Here is a 21008-nt window from a genome sequence, read left to right as displayed (position 1 = left end):
TCTGGCATGCTGACAATGTTAGCTGAACCTCTGAAGGCTTGATGGGAGTTGGTAAAGAGGTGTGAACTGTGTTTAATTAAGTCCTAGTTAAATGGAATGCAATTAATTTAATTTTAATTAATTTTCCCTCATTAAAGTTTAATTTATTTTAATTAAATAAATCCTGTTTAAATGGAAAAGAGATTAACTACTATTCACATGCCTTTGAAGTATTTTTATCAAGAGGTCCCATTCTAAAGTGAATGATTCCTTTCAGAATAACCACCAGGGGGCAGTTCTGTTCATTAGTGTAAACTCATCCCCCCATTGTTTAAGAAATATTACCTCTTTAAGATATTATTCAAACAATTCACTCTTTCCCAAACATTCTTCAGTGAAAATAAAAATATCTGAACATTTTAAAAATGTATGAATTGAAATTAAATCATATATAATGGATGCACTATTTTGTATGTTTATCAGTATACCTTTGTACATAAAGTAAACCATATATTTTATCAATAGGAAAATATCAAATTTAAAATATATATTTCTTTTAGCAATGCTATTATTATTTTGTACTATAATCCTTAGGCAACTAAAAGTCTAATAATGTTTTTGAGAACAGGAATTTTGCTACCAGGATCAAATGAGTTGACATTTATTAAAATTAATATCATTCCTGACTCCCAAGCCCCGAGTGTCTCCTCTCCGAGGGGCCGCCCTCCCGCAGCGGCTCCGGGCCGGGCCATGAGGCGCGGCTGGCCCGACGTGCCGGTCCTCCGGGGCTCCCGGCTGGGCGATGGGCGCTCAGGGCTGCCCCCGGAGCTGTGGCCCGAGGCCGCAGAGCCCCGCTGAGCCGGAGGCTGTGGCAGGAGCTGCTGGCCATGGCCTTGGCCGGCCAGGTGGGGGCCAAGGGCGTCTGGCTGGGGTCCCCGCTCAATCTCTTTGCCTATTCGCAAATTTCCTCTCTGGTCCGGAGAGCGGCCTTAACGCACAATGACAACCACTGCAACTACGAAAAGACCCACAACTTCAAGGTCCACATGTTCTGAGGACCACACTGGTGTGAACACTGTGCCAATTTCATGTGGGGACTCATTGCCCAGGGAGTCCAGTGTTCAGACTATGGCTTGAATGTCCACAAGCAATGCTCCAAGCATGTTCCCAATGACTGTCAGCCAGACCTCAAGCACATCAAAAAAGTGTACTGCTGTGATCTCACCACCCTGGTGAAGGCCCACAACACTCAGCGATCCATGGTGGTTGACATGTGCATCCAAGAGAGAGAGGGCAGAGGTTTAAAGTCAGAAGGCCTCTACAGAGTTTCACTGAACACATTGAAGATGTCAAGATAGCCTATGACAGAGATGGTGATAAGGCAAATATATCTGCCCACATATATCCAGACATCAACATCATCACTGGAGCTCTGAAACTGTACTTTCGAGACCTACCAATTCCAGTCATCACATATGACACCTATGCCAAATTTATAGATGTGGCCAAAATCTCCAATCCAGATGAGAGGTTAGAGGCTGTTCATGAAGTCTTAATGTTGCTGCCCCCTGCACATTATGAGACGCTCAGATACCTAATGATTCATCTCAAGAAGGTCATGATGAATGAGAAGGAAAACTTCATGAATGCCGAAAACCTTGGGATCGTATTTGGCCCCCCGAGGAGAGCACCCTAGCCACTCTCAATGACATGCAGTACCAGAAGTGCATTATGCAGATTTTCATAGAGAATGAAGACATATTGTTCTAAGCCAACCAGGAAGTGGGCTGTGTGGCCTCAGCCTGGCCTAGGCTGATAAGGCAAAAGGAATGAAAACAGTTCTTATTTTGCCTGGCTTTATTTTTCAAACAAAGAAAAGGAGTTCCTGGCCCACCATGGAATACTCATGTCTCATAGACATGCGACCTCTGTCCTAGGAATGAGGGGGAGGGACAGAAAATGCTTTGCCTTGTGTCTCTAGCCTGACCACTTATGGATATTTGTTCTGAGGAAGAACACTGGATTCTTGTTTCTTTAACTTATTAAAAGAACGAAGACTTTTTCAACTGCAGTGTCTTTGGGCATACAAGTGACCCCTTTCTCAGGGACAGCTTCTTAAGACATTTCCCATCTGCTAAAAAGACAGTTCTAGAAGTCAAATGTTGGACAGAACTTATATTATAAAATTTATATTTTATGTTAATTAATGGCAAGAATGGTACTTTATTTTAACAAAAGAGAACTCAATGCAGTGCATTTATTATCATCCTTCAGTAGGTCCTACCCTGAGTTCTTGCAGGATCCCATGAAAATATGGACCACCCCTACAGTATTATTTTGGCATACCTCCAGTAGAACCAGAGCTTCCCAAGGCAGCTCCAAACGGCAAGACAAATGGCTTTCTGGGATTTCCACATAAGTGCCCTCATCCTGTTGTAGAACACAAGCATGGTGGTTTCATCCTCTTCCCTGAAAACCAGTATTACTTATCCAAAGGATGAGTTTGAAAAATAGCCTTCCATTCCCCTATTGGATCTTTCAGTGCAGGTCACTTAGAAGGAAAGGGAGTAGGGGTCTGGGAGATGCTGGTTATGGTTTGGCTACAGGCATAAGGGAACATTTGACTTCTTTCTTCTTGGGAGAGCTTTGAAAATTAGCTTGTTCAAGGCAAAGTTAGCTCTTTCTACATTGGTGGATACAATGAAGGTTTAGTTACAGAAAAAAAAGGAATACTTCTTTTGAATGTGCTTTTCATTCCAACTCAACAGCATTTATTTTTTAATAAAGTGGCTATCACCTGATGAGCTTGGGGATAGAAAGACCAAACAAAAGCCCATCTTGACCTGCAAGGGTCTTCCCTCTGGGCTTTATTACAATAAACCTATAGGTTGTCTTTTTTTCTTCAGGGTGAGTTGTTAACTTCAGTTCTCTCCCAGTTTGTTTTTCCTCCCAGAAGCTGATCTGTAGTTGATTGTTTAATCTCATCCTGTGACTTGTTTTCTTTATGTTGTTCATCTATTTTCTTAATATGCCTTTTTGCACCTAAATTTCCGACTCAGACAAAATCTTACAAAAATATACTGAAACCACTGGCCACCTAGATTGTAATTGGTTTAATTTTTTTAATCTTTCCCTCTAATTCTCAAAATCATATAATTTAACCACTCACTGTTTTAAGAATGATCTCAAAAAGCAAAATTGACTTGATAATCCATTGTGTGCAAAGTGAAGCAGAGAGAGAGGAATAGGAGGAGGAGAAAGAATAAATTCATGGGTGTTCTAAAAGAGGGATGAGTCACAAGGGTTATGGAGGTGGGCAGCACGATTGCACAATATGTGTGTGTGTGTGGGGGGGTGGGTGTGGGTGTGAGTGGGTGGGTGTTTTAGAGTGGTGCTTCCACTCTTGGACTTCCCATGACTGTCCAGCTTTGTTGTAGCATGTATAATTCTTGATACTATCATAAAAAATTATCTGGAAATGGTAAAAAAAAAACTAATATCATTCCTGGCAAACAGTAGACCTTTATTAAATGCTTATTGAATACTATATTTAAATACTTCAATAAATAAAAATGCTTTATCTCATCACTGAGACATTCCCTTCATCCAAAACTTTTCTATTTTTTGAGTAAATAGAACTGATGTATTACCTTTACTAAAAAAAGAAAAACAAACAAAAAATTGACCAACTATTTTAGAATGAATGCAGCATGGTATAATATTTTGATTATTAGTAATAAAAATAACATATTACTATCATTATTATTATTATTATTATTATATTTGGAGAACTGGATTTGAAAGCAACAAGACTGAATTCTCAGTCTTTTCTTTGAATACTGGTGTGACTGGGCCAGATCACTTTACTCTGAGACACTAGATTAATTTCTCTGTAGCCATGTGTTTAAATAACAAATGGTAATTATTAGACTGCAATTTTTTAAATAAACAATTATGAGTTAGTACAGCTATAGTTAAAAATTAAACCTAAATTACTTAACTATATTATACTGTAATTTTTTTAGGTTTTTGTAAGGCAAATGGTGTTAAATGGCTTGCCAAAGCCCACACAGCTAGGTAATTATTAAATGTCTGAGGCTGGATTTGAAATCAGGTACTCCTGACTCCAGGGCTGGTGCTCCATTCACTGCACCACCTAGCCACCCTATACTGTATTTCTTATTAAATCCTTTAAGTTAAGGGAAATGGAAACCCATTCTACAGAGTAAGTTTATTGTTAAAATAATTACTTAAGAAATTTTATTGAGAATCTTATGCAAGGTACTGTGTCTATCTCTTTAAGAAATTTATGTATGAAAGCATGCATATGTATCCGTATATATGTGTTTATTGCATATTCATTGTAAATATAAGTGTCTACACAGATGTAATTATTTTATTTCTTTTTTTTTAGGGAACTGGGAAATAAATGGAATGACTAGAAAATGTATGACCACACAGTCAGTATTTGTCAGAGGCAAGACTTAAAATCAGATCTTTCAGACTCCCAGGTTGATCTTCTATGCATAAACGAATAATGACAACATGATTTGTTTCTGCTGAAAGAGTTTTGAATTTGTGTCCATGGATATATTTCAAAGGGTTTGTTAACGTAGGTGGGAGGGGAAAATTCCATCTTTTTTTCCCCACTAGCTTTTGAATAAAATACAGCATTTCCTTCAATTAAGATTGTAGTCAACATATCACAGTAATATTCAATGTTCAGATGAGTGGTACTTTTTTAAAACCTAAATTTATACTCCACAAATATTTTCACTTCATGTCTTATGATTCAAACATTATCCAGTCTTCAATGGAGACTTGAAATGAAGCTTATTCACTAGCAAAATCTGACTATTCAGCTTTAGAAGAACTAGACAAAGGGAGTGGCTTATTCAGGATAAAGTTAAATATTAGAGTTAAGAATTTCTATTCAGTATAATAGTGATTTGCATATGTATTGTGGACATATATTTAACAATTTTTAAAATCTTTGTATTCACAAATTTTACACATAGAATAATAGTGCTATTTTCACCTGCATTACAAGAGACACTATCACCATACTATTCGGTTTATGTTTTAGCATTCCTATATAAATAATAGAAGTGCCACGAGGGGAAAGCAACCATCGGGGAAAAAATATGCATGGGTTTTCTTTTGAATAGATAGAAAACAGAATGCAGTTACAACCAAGTTCATTTTCTGCTATTAAACATTCATCGTGAACACATAATCAGTGCTGTTCTCTATCAGGAAACCCTATTAAACTGGAAAATGAATACTCAAAAATACTGTAATTAAACACCATTTTAATTTACTTTTGAAAGAATAAAGTAGAAGATGTGGTACTGATGTTATAGCACTAATTGTGTCTCCTATCACAATGCTGTAATCAGCTTTGTGCAGGGTACATGAATAACCCAGTGCTAAATCTGCATTAATTAAACTTATTGCAGATAGCTAAATAGAGAATTGGACTATACAGAATACAACATGGACAACATGAGCAGTCATTGAATAACCAAAGGTACAAACAACGAAAATACAAGTGTCTAAGGAAATAATTCTCATTTTTCCTGTGAGAGTCAATGTCATATTTTTGTAGTACAATTCCTCTGAGTTCTTCTGCAAAAAATCAAGGACAATAAGGGAAATTTTTGCTGTGATAGCATTTTAACATCATTAGATAGCCCAAAAGATCTGTATTCTACCAGATGAAGTGGATCAGTAAATGATGTGGCAAAAGATAGAATCAATAAAAATGGGATTTTTCTGTATATGTACATATGTATGTATGTGTATGTATATATATACATATATATATAATGTCTTTGCTGATGTCTTCTTTTTTATTTTTCATTGCCTCTGGTTTCAATTTCAAACTCAGAGTTTATACAAGTAGGCCAGTTTCAAATAATATAAGACCAAATAAATTTTATGTTCCTTGACCCAAGGACAAGAAACATTTGTGGTTTGGGTTCTTGATGGAGAAATTTTTGCCAAGGAGTCTATAAAGTAATATTATTGAGATTGTCAGCTTCCTTGACAAGATAACTTGAAAGCAAAATTGTGCATACCAGAATGTATTTGAGGTCACCTCAGGCTTAGTGAATTGTACAAGAGGCAGTTTCATCTGAGGGGCAACAAGTCAATCAAAAGGAAAAACTGAGACAGTCCCCTGCCTTACACAAAATCTTGGTGTGTCTTTAAGTGTGTATGTGTGTGTGTGTGTGTGTGTGTGTGTGTGTGTGTGTGTGTTTTGAATAGTGATTGAGGAATTTCTTGTTTGCTTGTATTTAAGACACTAAAGTTTTCTTGAATCATATTGCTAGGTCATAATTTTTGCAGCAATCATAGTAAGGTTTATTTATTAAAAATAATATTTTCTTATATTCATTTCTAGTAAGAATTATCATATTCCTTCTTTTTAAAAGTATAGAAATCAGAATTGTAAAGAATTTTGATTGTTATTTGTTTATTACTATTGAATAATAGTAATATATCATGAATTTTAATCTAGAAAGAATAATATATGATATTCATAGAGAAGCAGTATAGTATAACAGGTAAAAATTTGACCTCAAAAATCAGGAAGAACTAGCTTCAAAACCTTCCTTTCACATAAACTGGTTGTGTGACCTGTGGAACTCAAATTTCTTAGTCTGTAGTATCATAATTAAACAGAAATTGCAGTCACTAAACTATATGCAGGAATTCCTTTGCATTATGTATTGACATTGTTTCAAAATATAAAATTATCTCTGTTGTATTGTACCTTACTTTTTTGTTAAATATTTCCAAAGGTTTTAGATGGTATGTGACACATTGGCTATGTTTGATACCTCTGTTTCATCAATGCTCAAAAACTCACAGGTTTAGTTCTTAATATTATAGGGCAATCACCTAGCATTTTTAAGTATTGCAAAGTATTTAGCAATATTATTTCCTGTGAACTTCTGACCAAGATGGCAGAGAGAAGACAGACACAGTTCTAAAATCCCCTGATATTCCCCCATATATGATATTAAACAAACCTCTTAACAGAAATCCAATCAACAAAATCCAGAAAGAAAAGTCAGGAGAAAGAACATCTACCTCAGGATTTGTCTTCTACAGTCATGAATGAGTCCGGGAACAGAGGGTAGAATCTGCCAGGAGCACAGGACAGGGGAGGGTCTGGGAGCCTGGAACAGCTGAGGATTTAGCCTGATGAGAGGAGGGCTTGGAGCCCAGGAGCCTGAAGTCCTGAGAACCAGACCAGGGTGATCAGCAATAGGGTCAAAACCTAGTCAACCACAGGGCCTTGGGTCAACTAGGGAACAGAGGGATTGGTGTTGGTGCTGACCCTCAGGAACTTGCTGGCAGGGAAAGAGAGAGGTCAAGAGGAACTCAGAGTCCACATCTCCATTTCAGCTGAAGCTTCTACCCAGAACAAACACAATGACAGACTTTCTGCCCCAGGCACAGGTGTTTGAGCTGCAGAGCCACTCCAGCTGACAATAGGAAGAGTGATCACCTCACCCCAGGGTACAGCCCATTATTGATCAAAGACAAAAGTATTTAACAGCTTCAATCACTCCCACCAGGCCAAAAGAGAGAGGGCCTCAATCAAGGTCACAGACACTCCAGAGAAAGCAACCATCACTCCCTATTGTCCAGCTGGAGCTATTACACTCAGCAAGCAAATCCTCTAGGACCATTTACTGGCAAACAGGAGAGAGTACACTCAGTGAGTAAAGCCTCTAGAGATCCCAACGCCAAACCTCAGTGAACCAGGCCCTCCCCAATTCAAGGTCTTAGTAAAATGAAGAAAGGCCAGTGTAAGGAGGGTCCATAGAAAAATTCTTGGAAGGAAAAGTCCCTAACTCAGAGAGACCTAGAACCTCTGAGGAGAATATGATCTGGTCTCCAGCACAGAAAGATTTCCTTGAATAAATAAGGAAGGAGTTTAAAAACTAATTGGAAAATTTGGGAAAAGAAACCCAAGTGAAGAGTAACACCTTGCAACAAGAAAACACATCATTGGAATATACAATTGGACAAATACAAAATGAGACTATTTCTCTCACATTCTCAATTGGGAAAAGCAAAAAGAAAGTAATTCTTTCTTTTTTTTTTTTTTTTTTGCAAGGCAATGGTGTTATGTGGTTTGCCCAAGGCCACACAGCTAGGTAATTGTTAAGTGTCTTAGGCCAGATTTACAGGATTAAGTGATATAAAATTGCCCTTATGTCATGGAACCATAGGGAAAAATAGTAATTGAAAGACTACATAGCTCCCCTCTGGAAAGAGATCCTAAAATGAAAACACCAAGGAATCTTGTGGCCAAATTCCAAATAACACAGAAAATCCTGCAAACAGACAGAAAGAAACACTTTATATACCAAGGAGCCACAGTAATGATTATGCAGGACTTGGCTGCATCAACATTAAGGGATCTAAGGGCCTGGAATGAGATATTCCAAAGAGCCAGGGAGCTTGGAATACACCAAAGAATATACTACCCAGCAAAGCTGAGCTTTCTGATTCAGGGGAAAAGATAGACATTTAACAAAATGGTAGTCTTCCAACAATTCCTGATGAAAAAAACAGAGCTAAATAGAATATTCCAACATCAAACTGGAGATTAAGAGACACATGAAAGGGTAAAAAAAAAAATTAAAAAAGGGGGTAAAGAAAAAAAAAATGCTGCTATCCATTAAGATGAAACTGGCTATATCCCAGCATGGGAAAAAGAGTTTCATGACTCTTAAGAATTGTAATTCTATCAGAGAGAATATACTTAGCCATAAATGATGGACAGTCATGACTTGTCCATGAGACTGCTACCCAATGGGATGAAACTGCTATTTCCCTACTTGGGAGAAAGACTCTAATAACTCTCAAGAATTGTAAATCTATCAGAGAGGATATAATTAGCCAGAATTGATGGATATTCAGAATTTTCTGACTCAGATAGAATGATTTAAAAGCACTTCCTCCTTAAAAAGGAGGACAGGAATGAGACAGGAGGAGGGAGAGGATTGAATGGAGTAAATCTCATTACACTAAGAGGTAAAAAAGACCTATGATAACAGAGGGTTGAAGAAGGGAAGAGATAAGAAACACCTGTATCTTCCTCTCATCAGACTTGGCATAAAGTTAACATACACACACACACACACACACACACACACACACTCAGTTAACTTAAACAACAGCTTACCATTCAAGTATTAAAAGGGGGAAAGGGGAGGTGGGGACAGAGACAGGGAGGAGGAGTAAAAGGGGAACTAACAGAAGGAAGGAAAGGGAAAATGAAAAAAAGGAAAAGGTGAAAGAAATTGGAGGATGGTGAATATAGGAGGGCAAACACACTGAAGGCAGTGGTATTCAGAAAAACAATAAAGGGGAATATGGTTAAAGGGAAAAAGGTGAAAAATACAAACAGAGGTAAGATAGCATGGAGGGCAATACAGAGTTAGTAATTATAAATTTGAATGTGAATGGAATGAACTCTCCCTTAAAATATACGCGAATAGCAGAGTAGATTAAAATGAGAATTTTACAATATGCTGCTTATAAGAAACTCATTTGAAGCAGAGTATATATATATATATATATATATATAGAGAGAGAGAGAGAGAGAGAGAGAGAGAGTAAAAGTAAAAGGTTAGAGGAAAATGTATTTTGCTTCAGCTGAAGTGATAAAAGCAGAGGTAGCAATCCTTATCTCAGACAAAGCAGCTGCAAAAATAGATAGTGTCAAAAGAGATAAGGAAGGAAACTATTTCCTCCTAAAAAGTATCATAGACAATAAAGTGATTTCAATACTGAATATGTATGCAACCAATGGCATAGCATCCAAATTCTTAGAGGAGAAGGTGAAAGAACTGCAGGAAGACATAGACAGCAAAACTCTACTCATGAGAGACCTCCCCCTCCCACTATTATATTTAGATAAATCAAATTGTAAAATAGATAAGAAAGAAGTTAAAGAAGTAAATAGATTGTTAGAAACCCTAGATATGATGGACTCATGGTGGAAATTGAATGGGGATAGAAAGGAATATACCTTTTTCTCTGCTGTGCATGGCACTTATACAATAATTGACCATGTACTAGGGCATAAAAATCTAATAACAAATTGAAGAAAGGCAGAAATAGTGAATACACCTTTCTCAGATCACATTGCAATAAAAATTATATGCAATATTGGGCCAGGGAGATACAGATGCAGAATTCATTTGAAACTGAATGACATCATTTTAAAGAATGAGTGAATCAAACATCCAATCATAGAAAGAATTAAGTATTTCATCCTAGGTAATGACAATAATGAAACAACATACCAAATCCTTTAGGAGTCACTCAAAGCAGCTATCAGACAATATAGTATATCTTTAAATTCTTACATTGGTAAATTAGAGAAAGAGGAAATCAGCGAACTAAATATTTAACTAAAAAACTTAGAGTAAGCACAAAGTTTTAAAAGACCAATTAAATGTCAAATTAGAAATTCTAAAAATTAAGGGAAAAATAATAAAATTGAAAGTAAAAACACTGCTGAATTCATGAATAAAACTAAGAGTTGGTTATATGAAAAAACAATAAAATTGATAAAAACTATAGTCAATTTGATTAAAAAAAGAAATTGCTAATATCATAAATAAAAAGGTGAACTCACCATCAATGAGGAGGAAATTGAACTAATAATTTGGAATTATTTCACCAAACTCTATGCCAATAAATTTGACAATCTAAGTGAAATGGAAAAATATATAGAAATATAAATTGCCCAGGTTAAATGAAGAGGAGATTAAATACCTAATCAGGCCTATCTCAGAAAAAAAATTTAAACAAGACATCATTTAACTCCCTAAGAAAAATTCTTCAGGGCCTGATGGATTCACAAGTGAATTCAACCAAACATTTAAGGTACAACTGGTTCCAATTCTGTATAAACTCTTTGGAAAAATAGGTGAATATGGAACTCCACTTAACTCTTTCTATAAAACCAATATGGTGCTGCTGCCTAAACCAGGAAGAGATAAAAAAGAGAAAGGAAAATTTTAGACCTATCTCCCCGATAAACAAAGATGAAGTAAATCTTAAATAAAATCTTATCAAAATGATTACAAGTTATCACTAGGACAATACATTTGATCGAATAGGGTTCGTCCCAGAAATGAAGGGTTGGAACAATATTGGGAAAAATATTCTTATAATTAATTATATCAACAACAAACATATTAGATATCATATGATCATATCAATAGATGCTGAAAAAGCTTTTGACAAAATACAGGACCCATTCCTTCTAAAAACCCTAGAGTGCAGGAATAAATGGACTGTTCTTTAGAATAATAAGCAGAATCTATCTGAAACCATCAACAAGCATTATATTCACTGGGGAGAGCCTAGAGGCATTCCCAATAAGATCAGGGGTAAATCAAGGGTTCCCCTTATCACCAATACTATTCAATAGCATATTGGAAATGTTAGCTTCAGCAATAAGAGAAGATAAAGAAATTGAAGGAATTAGAATTGGGAAGGAAGGGACAGAATTCTCATTCTTTCCAAATGGCATGATGGTATACCTAGAGAATGAGAAGAAATCATCCAAAAAGCTACTGGAAACAATTAGTAGTATTAACAAAGTTGATATAAAATAAACCCTCATAAATCCTCAATGTATCTATATTTGACAAACAAAATACTGCAGAAAGAGCTAGAAAGAGAAATCCCATTCAAAGAAACCTCAGACAATATAAAATATCTGGGAGTCTATTTGCCAAGGCAGACTCAGAAACTTTTTTTAGAACAATTACAAAAATTCTCACACAAATAAAATTAGATTTATATAACTGGGTAAACATCAACTTTTCATGGATAGATCAAGGTACTACAATAAAAATGACAGTTCTAACAAAACTAAACTACCTGTTTAGTGCCCTGCCAATCAAAATTCCAAACAATTACTTTAATGAGTTAGAAAAAGTTGGAAGTAAATTCATATGGAGAAATAAAAAGTTAAGAATTTCCAGGGATTCATTGAAAACAAAGTGCAAAATAAGGCGGCTTAGCCCTACTGATCAAAAATTAGATTATAAAGCATCAGCAATCAAAACTGGCTAAGAAATATAGTGGTGGACCAGTGGAATACACTAGGTGCAATACCAGGAAAACATTATAGTACACTGCTGTTTGATAGACACAGAGAGTTCAGGTATTGGGATAAAAACACTCTCTTTGATTAAAAACTGTTGAGAAAATTAGTTAGTATGGAAGAAACTTAGATTAGATCAACACCTCACACCCTATACCAAAATAAAATCAAAATGGATGCAGGATTTAGACATAAAAAATATTATATGCAAACTCGAAGATCAAGAAGTAATTTAACTATCAGATCTATGGAAAGGGAAGCAGTTTATGACTAAGAAAGAGATGTAGAACACCACTAAAAACAAACTAGTATTGATTTTGATTACAATAAATTTAAAGGCTTTTACAATGACAAAACCACTGTAACCAAGATCAAAAGTAATGTAGTAAACTGGGAAACAATCTTTACAGTTAATATTTCTGACAAAAGACTCATTTCTAAAACATACAGAGAAATGAGTCAAATTTTTAAAAAAAGCCGTTCCCCAATTGAAAAATTGTCAAAGGATATGGAAAGGCAAATCAATCCATAGTCATATGAGAATTTCTCTAAATCATTATTTATTAGAGTAATGCAAATTAAAACTTCTCTGAGGTACCAACTGATACCTCTCAGACCTACCAATATGACCAAAAAGGACAATGATCATTGTTGGAAGGGCTGTGGGAAATCTGAGAAACTATTATATTCTTAGTGGAGATGTAAACTCATCCAATCTTTCTAGAGAGAAATTTGGAACTAAGCCCAAACGGCAACAAAAATGTGCATACCCTTTGATCTAGCTATACCACTACTGGGTCTATAACCTGAAGAGATGATGAAAAAGGGTGGAAAACATCACGTGTACAAAAATATTCATAGCAGCCCTGTTTGTGATGGCAAAAGAATTGATTAAGTGAATGTCCTTCAAATAGGGAATGGCTTAATAAACTGTGGTATATTTATGTCATGGAACACTATTTTTCTATTAGAAACCAGGAGGGATGGGAATTCAGGGAAGCCTGGAGCGATTTGCATGAAATGATCCTGAGTGAAATGGGCACACACAGAAAAACTTAATATACCCTAACAGCAACATGGGGGTGATGATCAGGCTTGACGGACTTACTCATTCCATCAGTACAATAATCAGGAACAATATGCAGCTGTCTGCAATGGAGAATATCATCTGTATCCAGAGAAAGAATTGTGGAGTTTGAAAAAAGACCATGGACTATTCCCTTTAATTTAGAAAAACAACTGATATCTTATTGTCTGATCTTGCTATCTCTTATACTTTGTTTCTTCATTATGGATGTTATTTCTCTCTCACGACATTCAGTTTAGATCAATGTATACCATGGAAAGCATGGAAAGACTGGCAAATTTCCTTCTGTAGGGGTGGGGGGAGGGAAGTAAGATTGGGACAAAAATTGTAAAACTCAAAAGAAATAAAATCTTTACAAATAAAAAATATAGTGTTTCATTTGATCCTTACTACTCAGGGGTCAGTGTGCTGATTTTATAGATAACTGAGATTTAGAGAAATTAAATGACTTGTTCAATGCCACATATAACTACTAAGTGTCAGAGTATAGAATTGAACCAAATCTCTATGTCTCCAAATCCAGAACTACATTATACATTGTGTCTCTAATGTATTTTTTATGTTGTGTGTACATATGTATCAAATTTCATGTTAAATATTTTCCCAGCCTCTCCTCCGTTGTCTGTAAGGTGCTCGGTTCTTTTTCGGAAGCTAAGGCCATGTTGAGGTAACTCCACTTCAGCCGGCAGCTAGCACCACTACAAACAGGTCTCCTCCATCCCCTGAAATGGCCAACTCCAAACTCTCCTGCATCTACTCCACCCTCATCCTTCACAAGGAAGAAGTTACTCCACCCTCATCCTTCACCAGGACGAAGTTATGGTCATGGAAGATAAAATTAACACCCTCATTAAAGCAGCAGGTGTGAATGTAGAACCATTCTGGCCTGGATTATTTGCAAAGGCTATGTCTAATGTCAGTATTGGAAGTCTCATCTGCAATGTAGGAGTTGGTGGACCTGCCCTAGAGGCTGGTGGTGCTGCCCCTGCTGGAGGTGCTGCTCCTGCTAGTGCAGCTGCCCCAGCTGAGGAGAAGAAGAAAGAAGAAGCAAAAAAAGAAGAATCCGAGGAGTCTTATGATGATATGGGTTTTGGTCTGTTTGACTAAATATTTTCCGTAACATTAAATAAAGGGCTTAATTCAACTAAAAAATATTTTCCCAAAATTTGAAATAGTTAGATTTTAATGAGTTTTAATGATATAAGAGAACTTGTGCTTGAAGATCATTTTTTAAAACACATTTTATTTTTGTTTGTTTTGTTTTATTAAGGAATCAGGGTTATAAAGCAAGAAAAATAAGGTTTCAGTTTTATTACATTTAATGAATTACTCAATAAGTATTAAGTTCCTATTAAGTGAGACATACTATGCTAGGTACTGGGTCTTCAAATGGAATGAAAGAGCTTCTCAATGACAACTTTTATACTGAAAGTTGTCAATCCTCTTGAAAATTTAGCAATTTCTTCATATTTTAATAGGTTTTTACCATTATACAATTTTTGTGTTTGATAATAAGGCCTGTATTTCATGGACATGGGAAGCACACAGGTGAGAAAACATTTTCTGTAAATGCAGTTAAGTACCTTTTCTGGAATTTAAAATTTTAAGAGAGTTGTCCCTATGCATACACACCCATAGACAAAGCAAGAATTCTAGTGGTAGATGCAATGTGTGTCAAACCTTGAAGGAAACTCAGTAAGGCAGAGAGTACATTTTTGGCATTGGGGGAAGGCTTGTAATGAATTCTGTAGATGGAGATGGAGGGTCCTATTTGGGGAATATCAAGGAGATCAGTTTGGTTTGACCAAAGAAATAGAAACATGCATCTCATCCTGGAAAACTAGACTAAGAAACTATAAAAACTAAACCTTGGAAAACTAGATTCATAATGAGAATAGCCTTAAATGCAACATTTGGAAATCATATTTTATTCTTAAGGCAAAATAGAGAACCACTCAAGATTTCTGAAAGATAAGTGCTATGATCATCCTTTAACATGATTATTTTATTAGATTATTGATTGACACATTAGAAAAGGGAAGCCAAGAATTCAATTTGAAGTTAAGGGAGCAGGTAGGTGACACAGTGGATAGAGCACCGACCCTGGAGTCAGGAGTACCTGAGTTCAAATCCAGCCTCAGACATTTAATAATTACCTAGCTGTGTGGCCTTGGGCAAGCCACTTAACCCCATTGACTTGAAAAAAATCAAACTTGGAAAAAAGAAGTTAATCATAATGGAACAGAAGAATGGAAATTAGAATCTCAATTAATGCATAGAGAATGAATGGAGAGGACAGAATTAAGAGGTAGAATCAATCAAACTGGGTAATCAATTGTATATGAAAGATGAAGTAGAGGAAAGAGTTAAATATAGTTTTGATACTGTGAACTTAATGACTCAAAAGATGATATTCTACTTAACATAAATAGGGTTATTTGAAAAACAAACAGGTTTTACTGGAGGGAGTGTGATAATATATTTCAATGAAGATGTTCAATAGACATTTGATGATGTTCGTATGAATTTTAGGTGAGAGAACAAGGCTAGTCATATTGATCTGCTATCTGATCACATTTATCTGCATACAGATGCTAATTAAACTTTAAAAATTGCTAGGATCACCAGAGCAAAGATGTGGAGAGAGAAGTGAAAAAAGAAAAAGGCCCAGGACAGCACCTTGGCAAATAAAGTTTAATTTAGGAAGGAGGATACTAATCATCACTAATTTATCACATTCATTAATATCATTATTATATTATTATATTGATATTAGATTAAACATACTAAATGTTTAACCATGCCCTTATCTATATCTTCTCTCTATCTAGGTATACGATTATATTCTTATCACATTTTCATTTCTCTCCTAATTTTTTTTTTATTTATCTCATTGTTGAAGACCACAAGTGAGTAGGTCTTTGACCATGTTGGTTGAATAAACCTCTTTGTAGCAGTGATTTGGTTCTCCATCCCAGAAAACTTAAGTAGTTACTTTCTAGCATACAATGTTCCCTGGAAGATAAGAGGTTTTGCAGTTATGACACACTTGATATGCCAGTACAAACAGCACGGCCTGAGAACAAGGGCAGTACTCAGTGGGCTCAGGGAATTAGATAAAGGAGGGACCTTGTGATTTTTGCAAAATATAACCTTGTGTATGGCTCAATAAATCAAACATTCTTTTCCATCTTGTCAGAGTCCTGTCTCTTCCTTTATTAGTCAGCCTTCAGTCACATGACTCTTTAACTCATTCTTCGCTCTGCCAGGGGTTGGAAGGACCCCCAACATCCACTAATCAACACACAAATAGTTCACATAATGCTTCCCCCTCCTGGTTTCTGGTTTCTCTATAATTGTTTAATGTGAAATATAATGCAACTTTCCTTTTCTTTGGTGATAAAACTAGCTTGCTCAATTGCCTTTGCAAATTATGTTTCCAGTTATATGTTCAAGCGTCTCTGTAGAGTTGTATCATGGGAGACTTAATGTTGTTGGTTACCAAAAACACATGCAGAATTAGAGCAATAATCAAATTGTAGGAAGATAAGTTTCTACCTAATGAGAAGAGAGAAAACTTTGCTAATCAATGTCAGAATTTGTAATGTAAAAGTAAAATGGGTACATTGAAGCCTTATTGACACCTAAGTAGTATAGTATATAGACATTTGTATCTGGAGTCAGAAACACTTGAGAACAAATTTTATCCCGTCAGATATGTAATCTGAAATTCAAGATTTGATCCTGGATAATTCATTTTTCAGTCTCATTTTTTTTTTTTACTAAAAAATGGGGATAATAATAACTTCTACCTACCGTGATTGTTATGAGGAGCAAATAAGTCAATATTTGAAAAGCACTTTGCAAGATATAAAGCTATCTATTCTACTTATTTTTCTTCTTCTACTACCACTCCTTATTAATTCCCATTACTATTCCTAAAGAATACTACACTCTCAGGGGCGGCTAGGTGGCGCAGTGAATAGAGCACTGGCCTTGGAGTCAGGAGTACCTGGGTTCAAATCTGGTCTCACACACTTAATAATTACCTAGCTGTGTGGCCTTGGGCAAGCCACTTAACCCCATTTGCCTTGAAAAAAAACCTAAAAAAGAATACTACACTCTCATAAGTGGAGGTGTTTAAGTGAATGTGCGTAGTCACTGGACCTACTTCTAGGTCAAAATGAAGACATGGAAGGAGAGATGTGTCTCTGGCATTGCAAATTAAAATGTAGATCCCATGTTCCCATATTTGAGGAATGGAGGACACAGTTTAGAAGAGCACTGGACTAGTAATCACAAGAAATATAGGTTCAAATTATGCCACTGATATTATGTGATCATTAGAAAGTTAATCTATAAGTCTCAATTTCTTGATCTCTCAAATAACACTGATACTATCAATTATTTTCTGAAAGAGATGTGAAAATTAATTGAGGTCATGTATGTAAAATGCTTTCATAAAACATCACTTAAAGCTATTATTATTATTATGGTATTTTTAGTACCATTGTGTACTTTAGGGACAAGGAAATTAGTTCTAAAATGTTGGCAAGTTGCTCTCTGAGAGAGGAAAAAATGTTTGTCTAATGTACTTTTTTATTTAATCTTTCTTCTTAACATTTCTCCATCAATTTAATTCTATAATCCAACAGAAAAGATCAATCCCTGATTTATATCATTTGCTAATTTCAGAGACATAAATGCTCATACTGTAAATTTAACAAATAATTTTCACATGTCGATTCCTGCTAGTTCCAGTATACTAATATGGATCAGAATGCTTTTTGTAGGATATAATGGAACAAAACTCCCCTGTCAATTGGTCAATTATCAATTAAGTACCTACTATGACTCAGTCAATGTGCTAAATACTGAGGATAGGAAATATAAAACAAAAACAAATAAGTAAAAAAAACTGATGTTCTCAAGGAGTTCACAGGTTAATGGAGGATAATTTTAAACATGTACAAATAAAATAAATATGTGAGAAATTGGAGATGGTCTTAAGGGGAAGGTATTAAGACTGAGGGAACTGTGAATTATTTCTTGTAGAAGATGAGATTTTAGACAAAAATTGAAGGAAACCAGGGGATGAAGTACAACTTCAAAACTTAGAAATATAACTTACGGGGGCAGCTAGGTGGTGCAGTGCATAAAGCACTGGCCCTGGAGTCAGGAGTACCTGGGTTCAAATCCTGTCTCAGACACTTAATAATTACCTAGCTGTGTGGCCTTGGGCCAGCCTCTTAACCCCATTTGCCTTGCAAAAACCTAAACAATATATGTGTGTGTGTGTGTGTGTATGTGTGTGTGTGTTTGTGTGTGTGTGTGTGTGTGTGTGTGTGTGTGTGTGTGTGTGTGTGTGTAACTTACGAGTTAGTACCTCCCTGTCATGATGGAAATTAGCAAAATTGTTTTCACTTCGAGTACACTCACTTTCTGTCCACTTAAGACTTCTTTTTACTAACCAATTGAAACTCAACATACATCTTTAATTAAGGGAAATACAATACGGTCCAAGAGTGCCTTTTCCTATACATTTGTATGCAATTCTGTAAGTAGAATACTTTTTTCTATGGGGGATTGGTTCAGGAGATTGCAGTGCTTATGCCCATATATGCTTTTGTCATACATTTTGTATTTGACTTAGTTATTCCTTCTACAATGCCAATAGCATGTGCATCAGCAATTAAAACTTATTAATTCTCTAACAGGACAGAATGCTTTTGATAATATTGATGGCATCTCATTTGTAGCATTTCCTGTTTTACAAGGACTAAAACTATCTGGACATTACTTAATTCTAACTATTTAGATTCCATTTCTCAAGACTGCAATGCTTTCCTAAGTCTTCACTAATAGTTAGTCATAGAAGGAAATCTTTTCAGTTGTTGGGCACAGTTTGTGAAGACAGGCTGACTAAATAATAATTCACAACAACAAACTAATAATAATTTATATTTATACAGCTTTTACCAATAAAAACTTTTCTGCACAACTCCTTTTCATTGTTTTGTGTAGAGAGACATAGTGTGACATTTCAATCTTTCCTACAGTTAAGTTAATTGAAGTTTAGGAACATTAGATAGCTTACACATGGTCTGAAAACATTAGAACTGAGATAAAAAATCAAGTTTCTCATACCCAGTCTTCTCATTTTAAAGATAAGGAAAGAGAATTCTAAGGAATAAGAAAAAAGTATGGTGAAATGCATTTGATAATGTATCAGACAATAAACATTTATTATGTGCCTACCTCATCCTGGACATTGTATTTTAAAAGAGGCAAAAAAAAGAAAAAAGAAACCATCTCTATTCTTATGGAATTTACATACTAATGTAGAAGACATCATGCAAACAAATAAATACAAAAAATATAACATACAAGATAAATAGGAAATAATTAACAGAGACAAGACATTAGAATTAAGGAAGGATGGAAATTCTGGTAGATGTTGAGATTTTAATTGAGAATCAAAGAATACTATTAGGTCAATAGGCACATTGGAGGAGAGGGATGAAACTGAATTATCACTTAAATTGGTCATATGGTTACATAAAATAAGTTTGCAAATATCATTCACCTAATTAAATTGTAATTATTTTTTACCAGAATGATACAAATGAAAATATGCTAAGAGGCAAGGTGTGTAGCTTTAAATGCCATGAAGTAACAATATGACCTTAGTTAAGGCAATTAACCTCTCTAAGCATGAAGCTTTGGTCCAATCCATTTTCCAACGCACCATGTGAAACAATTTATTGTGAAAAGATGTACTCTTCAAACGAAATGATTTCCAGCCAAGCAAATTGAGGGTGGTCAATAGATGTTCAATGAATCTAAATGAATGAACGAATCTCCAAGTATTTATCAAGGGCCTACATTTTCTCAGGAGTTACCAAGAAGTGAGGATTAAAGACAAAAATGAAACAATCCTTTGCCCTCAAAATGTACTTTTTTGACGTGGAAAGATAGTATGTATATACATGCCTAGGAAGCCTAAGAAGCAAAGGCATCAGAAATTGAAAACATCATGAAAGATTTTGGATAGAAGATAGTGCTTTAACTAAGTTTTGAGGAAAATAAGGGATTCCAGATTATGGGAGACAGCTAATGTCAAGTCATGAATACAAAATGTTATGGTCAGTTTTGCTACACCAGTGAGTGCAAGGAGAGGAGAATAGGTGGTGAGATTTCAAAGGCAGAGATTGGTTTATGAAAATCTTTCAAAGAGAAACAGAGGGGATCATATTTTAACTAGAGACAATAGAGTTTATTAGTAAATTAAATGGAATGGACCTCTACTTAGATAAAAAAGTTGGCAGCACTTTGAAGAATATTGGTGTAGGGATAAGCTGCTATGATACTTGAGGTGAAATAAAAGGATGACTGTGTACGGAGGGAGACCAGATCAGAAATGAAACATGTTTTTGAGGTAATAAAAGTTAAATTTGACTTTTGATTCAAAATTTAGATTGAAGGACATTAAGTAGTTAGGGAAAACATATGCAATGTAAGATTAGAGACTGAATGGATGATGGCAATCTCAAAGGAAATAGAGATGTTCAAGAGGGGGAGATTTTGGGAGAAAGAAAATGAGTTTGAGATTTCTACAGTATGTCAAGTTTACATTGTCCAACAGGCCATAGGTGATAGTGGACTATGTCTCTGAAAAGAGACTAAGGCTGGAAAGATAGATGTGGGGATCGTCAGCAAAGATATAATAATTAAACCCATGGAAACTAATGTGGTCACAGGGGAGTATAAAAAGTGGAAGGAAGATGGCTC

At 35.5% G+C, this 21008-nt stretch overlaps 1 protein-coding gene and 1 pseudogene across 1 annotated transcript; both read left to right on the top strand.

The window, feature by feature from the left end:
• LOC141505858 (beta-chimaerin pseudogene) overlaps positions 1–1749 on the top strand; it is a 129143-nt pseudogene extending 127394 nt beyond the window's left edge.
• Positions 1750–13944: 12195 nt separating this feature from the next.
• On the top strand, positions 13945–14324 carry LOC141522145 (large ribosomal subunit protein P1-like). Its single transcript, XM_074235305.1, has 2 exons — positions 13945–14006; positions 14114–14324. The coding sequence occupies exons 1-2, from the start codon at positions 13945–13947 to the stop codon at positions 14322–14324; spliced, it is 273 nt and encodes a 90-aa protein (XP_074091406.1).
• The last annotated feature ends 6684 nt before the right edge of the window (positions 14325–21008 follow it).

The sequence above is a fragment of the Macrotis lagotis genome, chromosome 1 (assembly GCF_037893015.1).
Source record: "Macrotis lagotis isolate mMagLag1 chromosome 1, bilby.v1.9.chrom.fasta, whole genome shotgun sequence".
Taxonomy (NCBI): Eukaryota; Metazoa; Chordata; class Mammalia; order Peramelemorphia; family Peramelidae; genus Macrotis; species Macrotis lagotis.
This window is presented reverse-complemented; position numbering and strand designations above follow the sequence as displayed.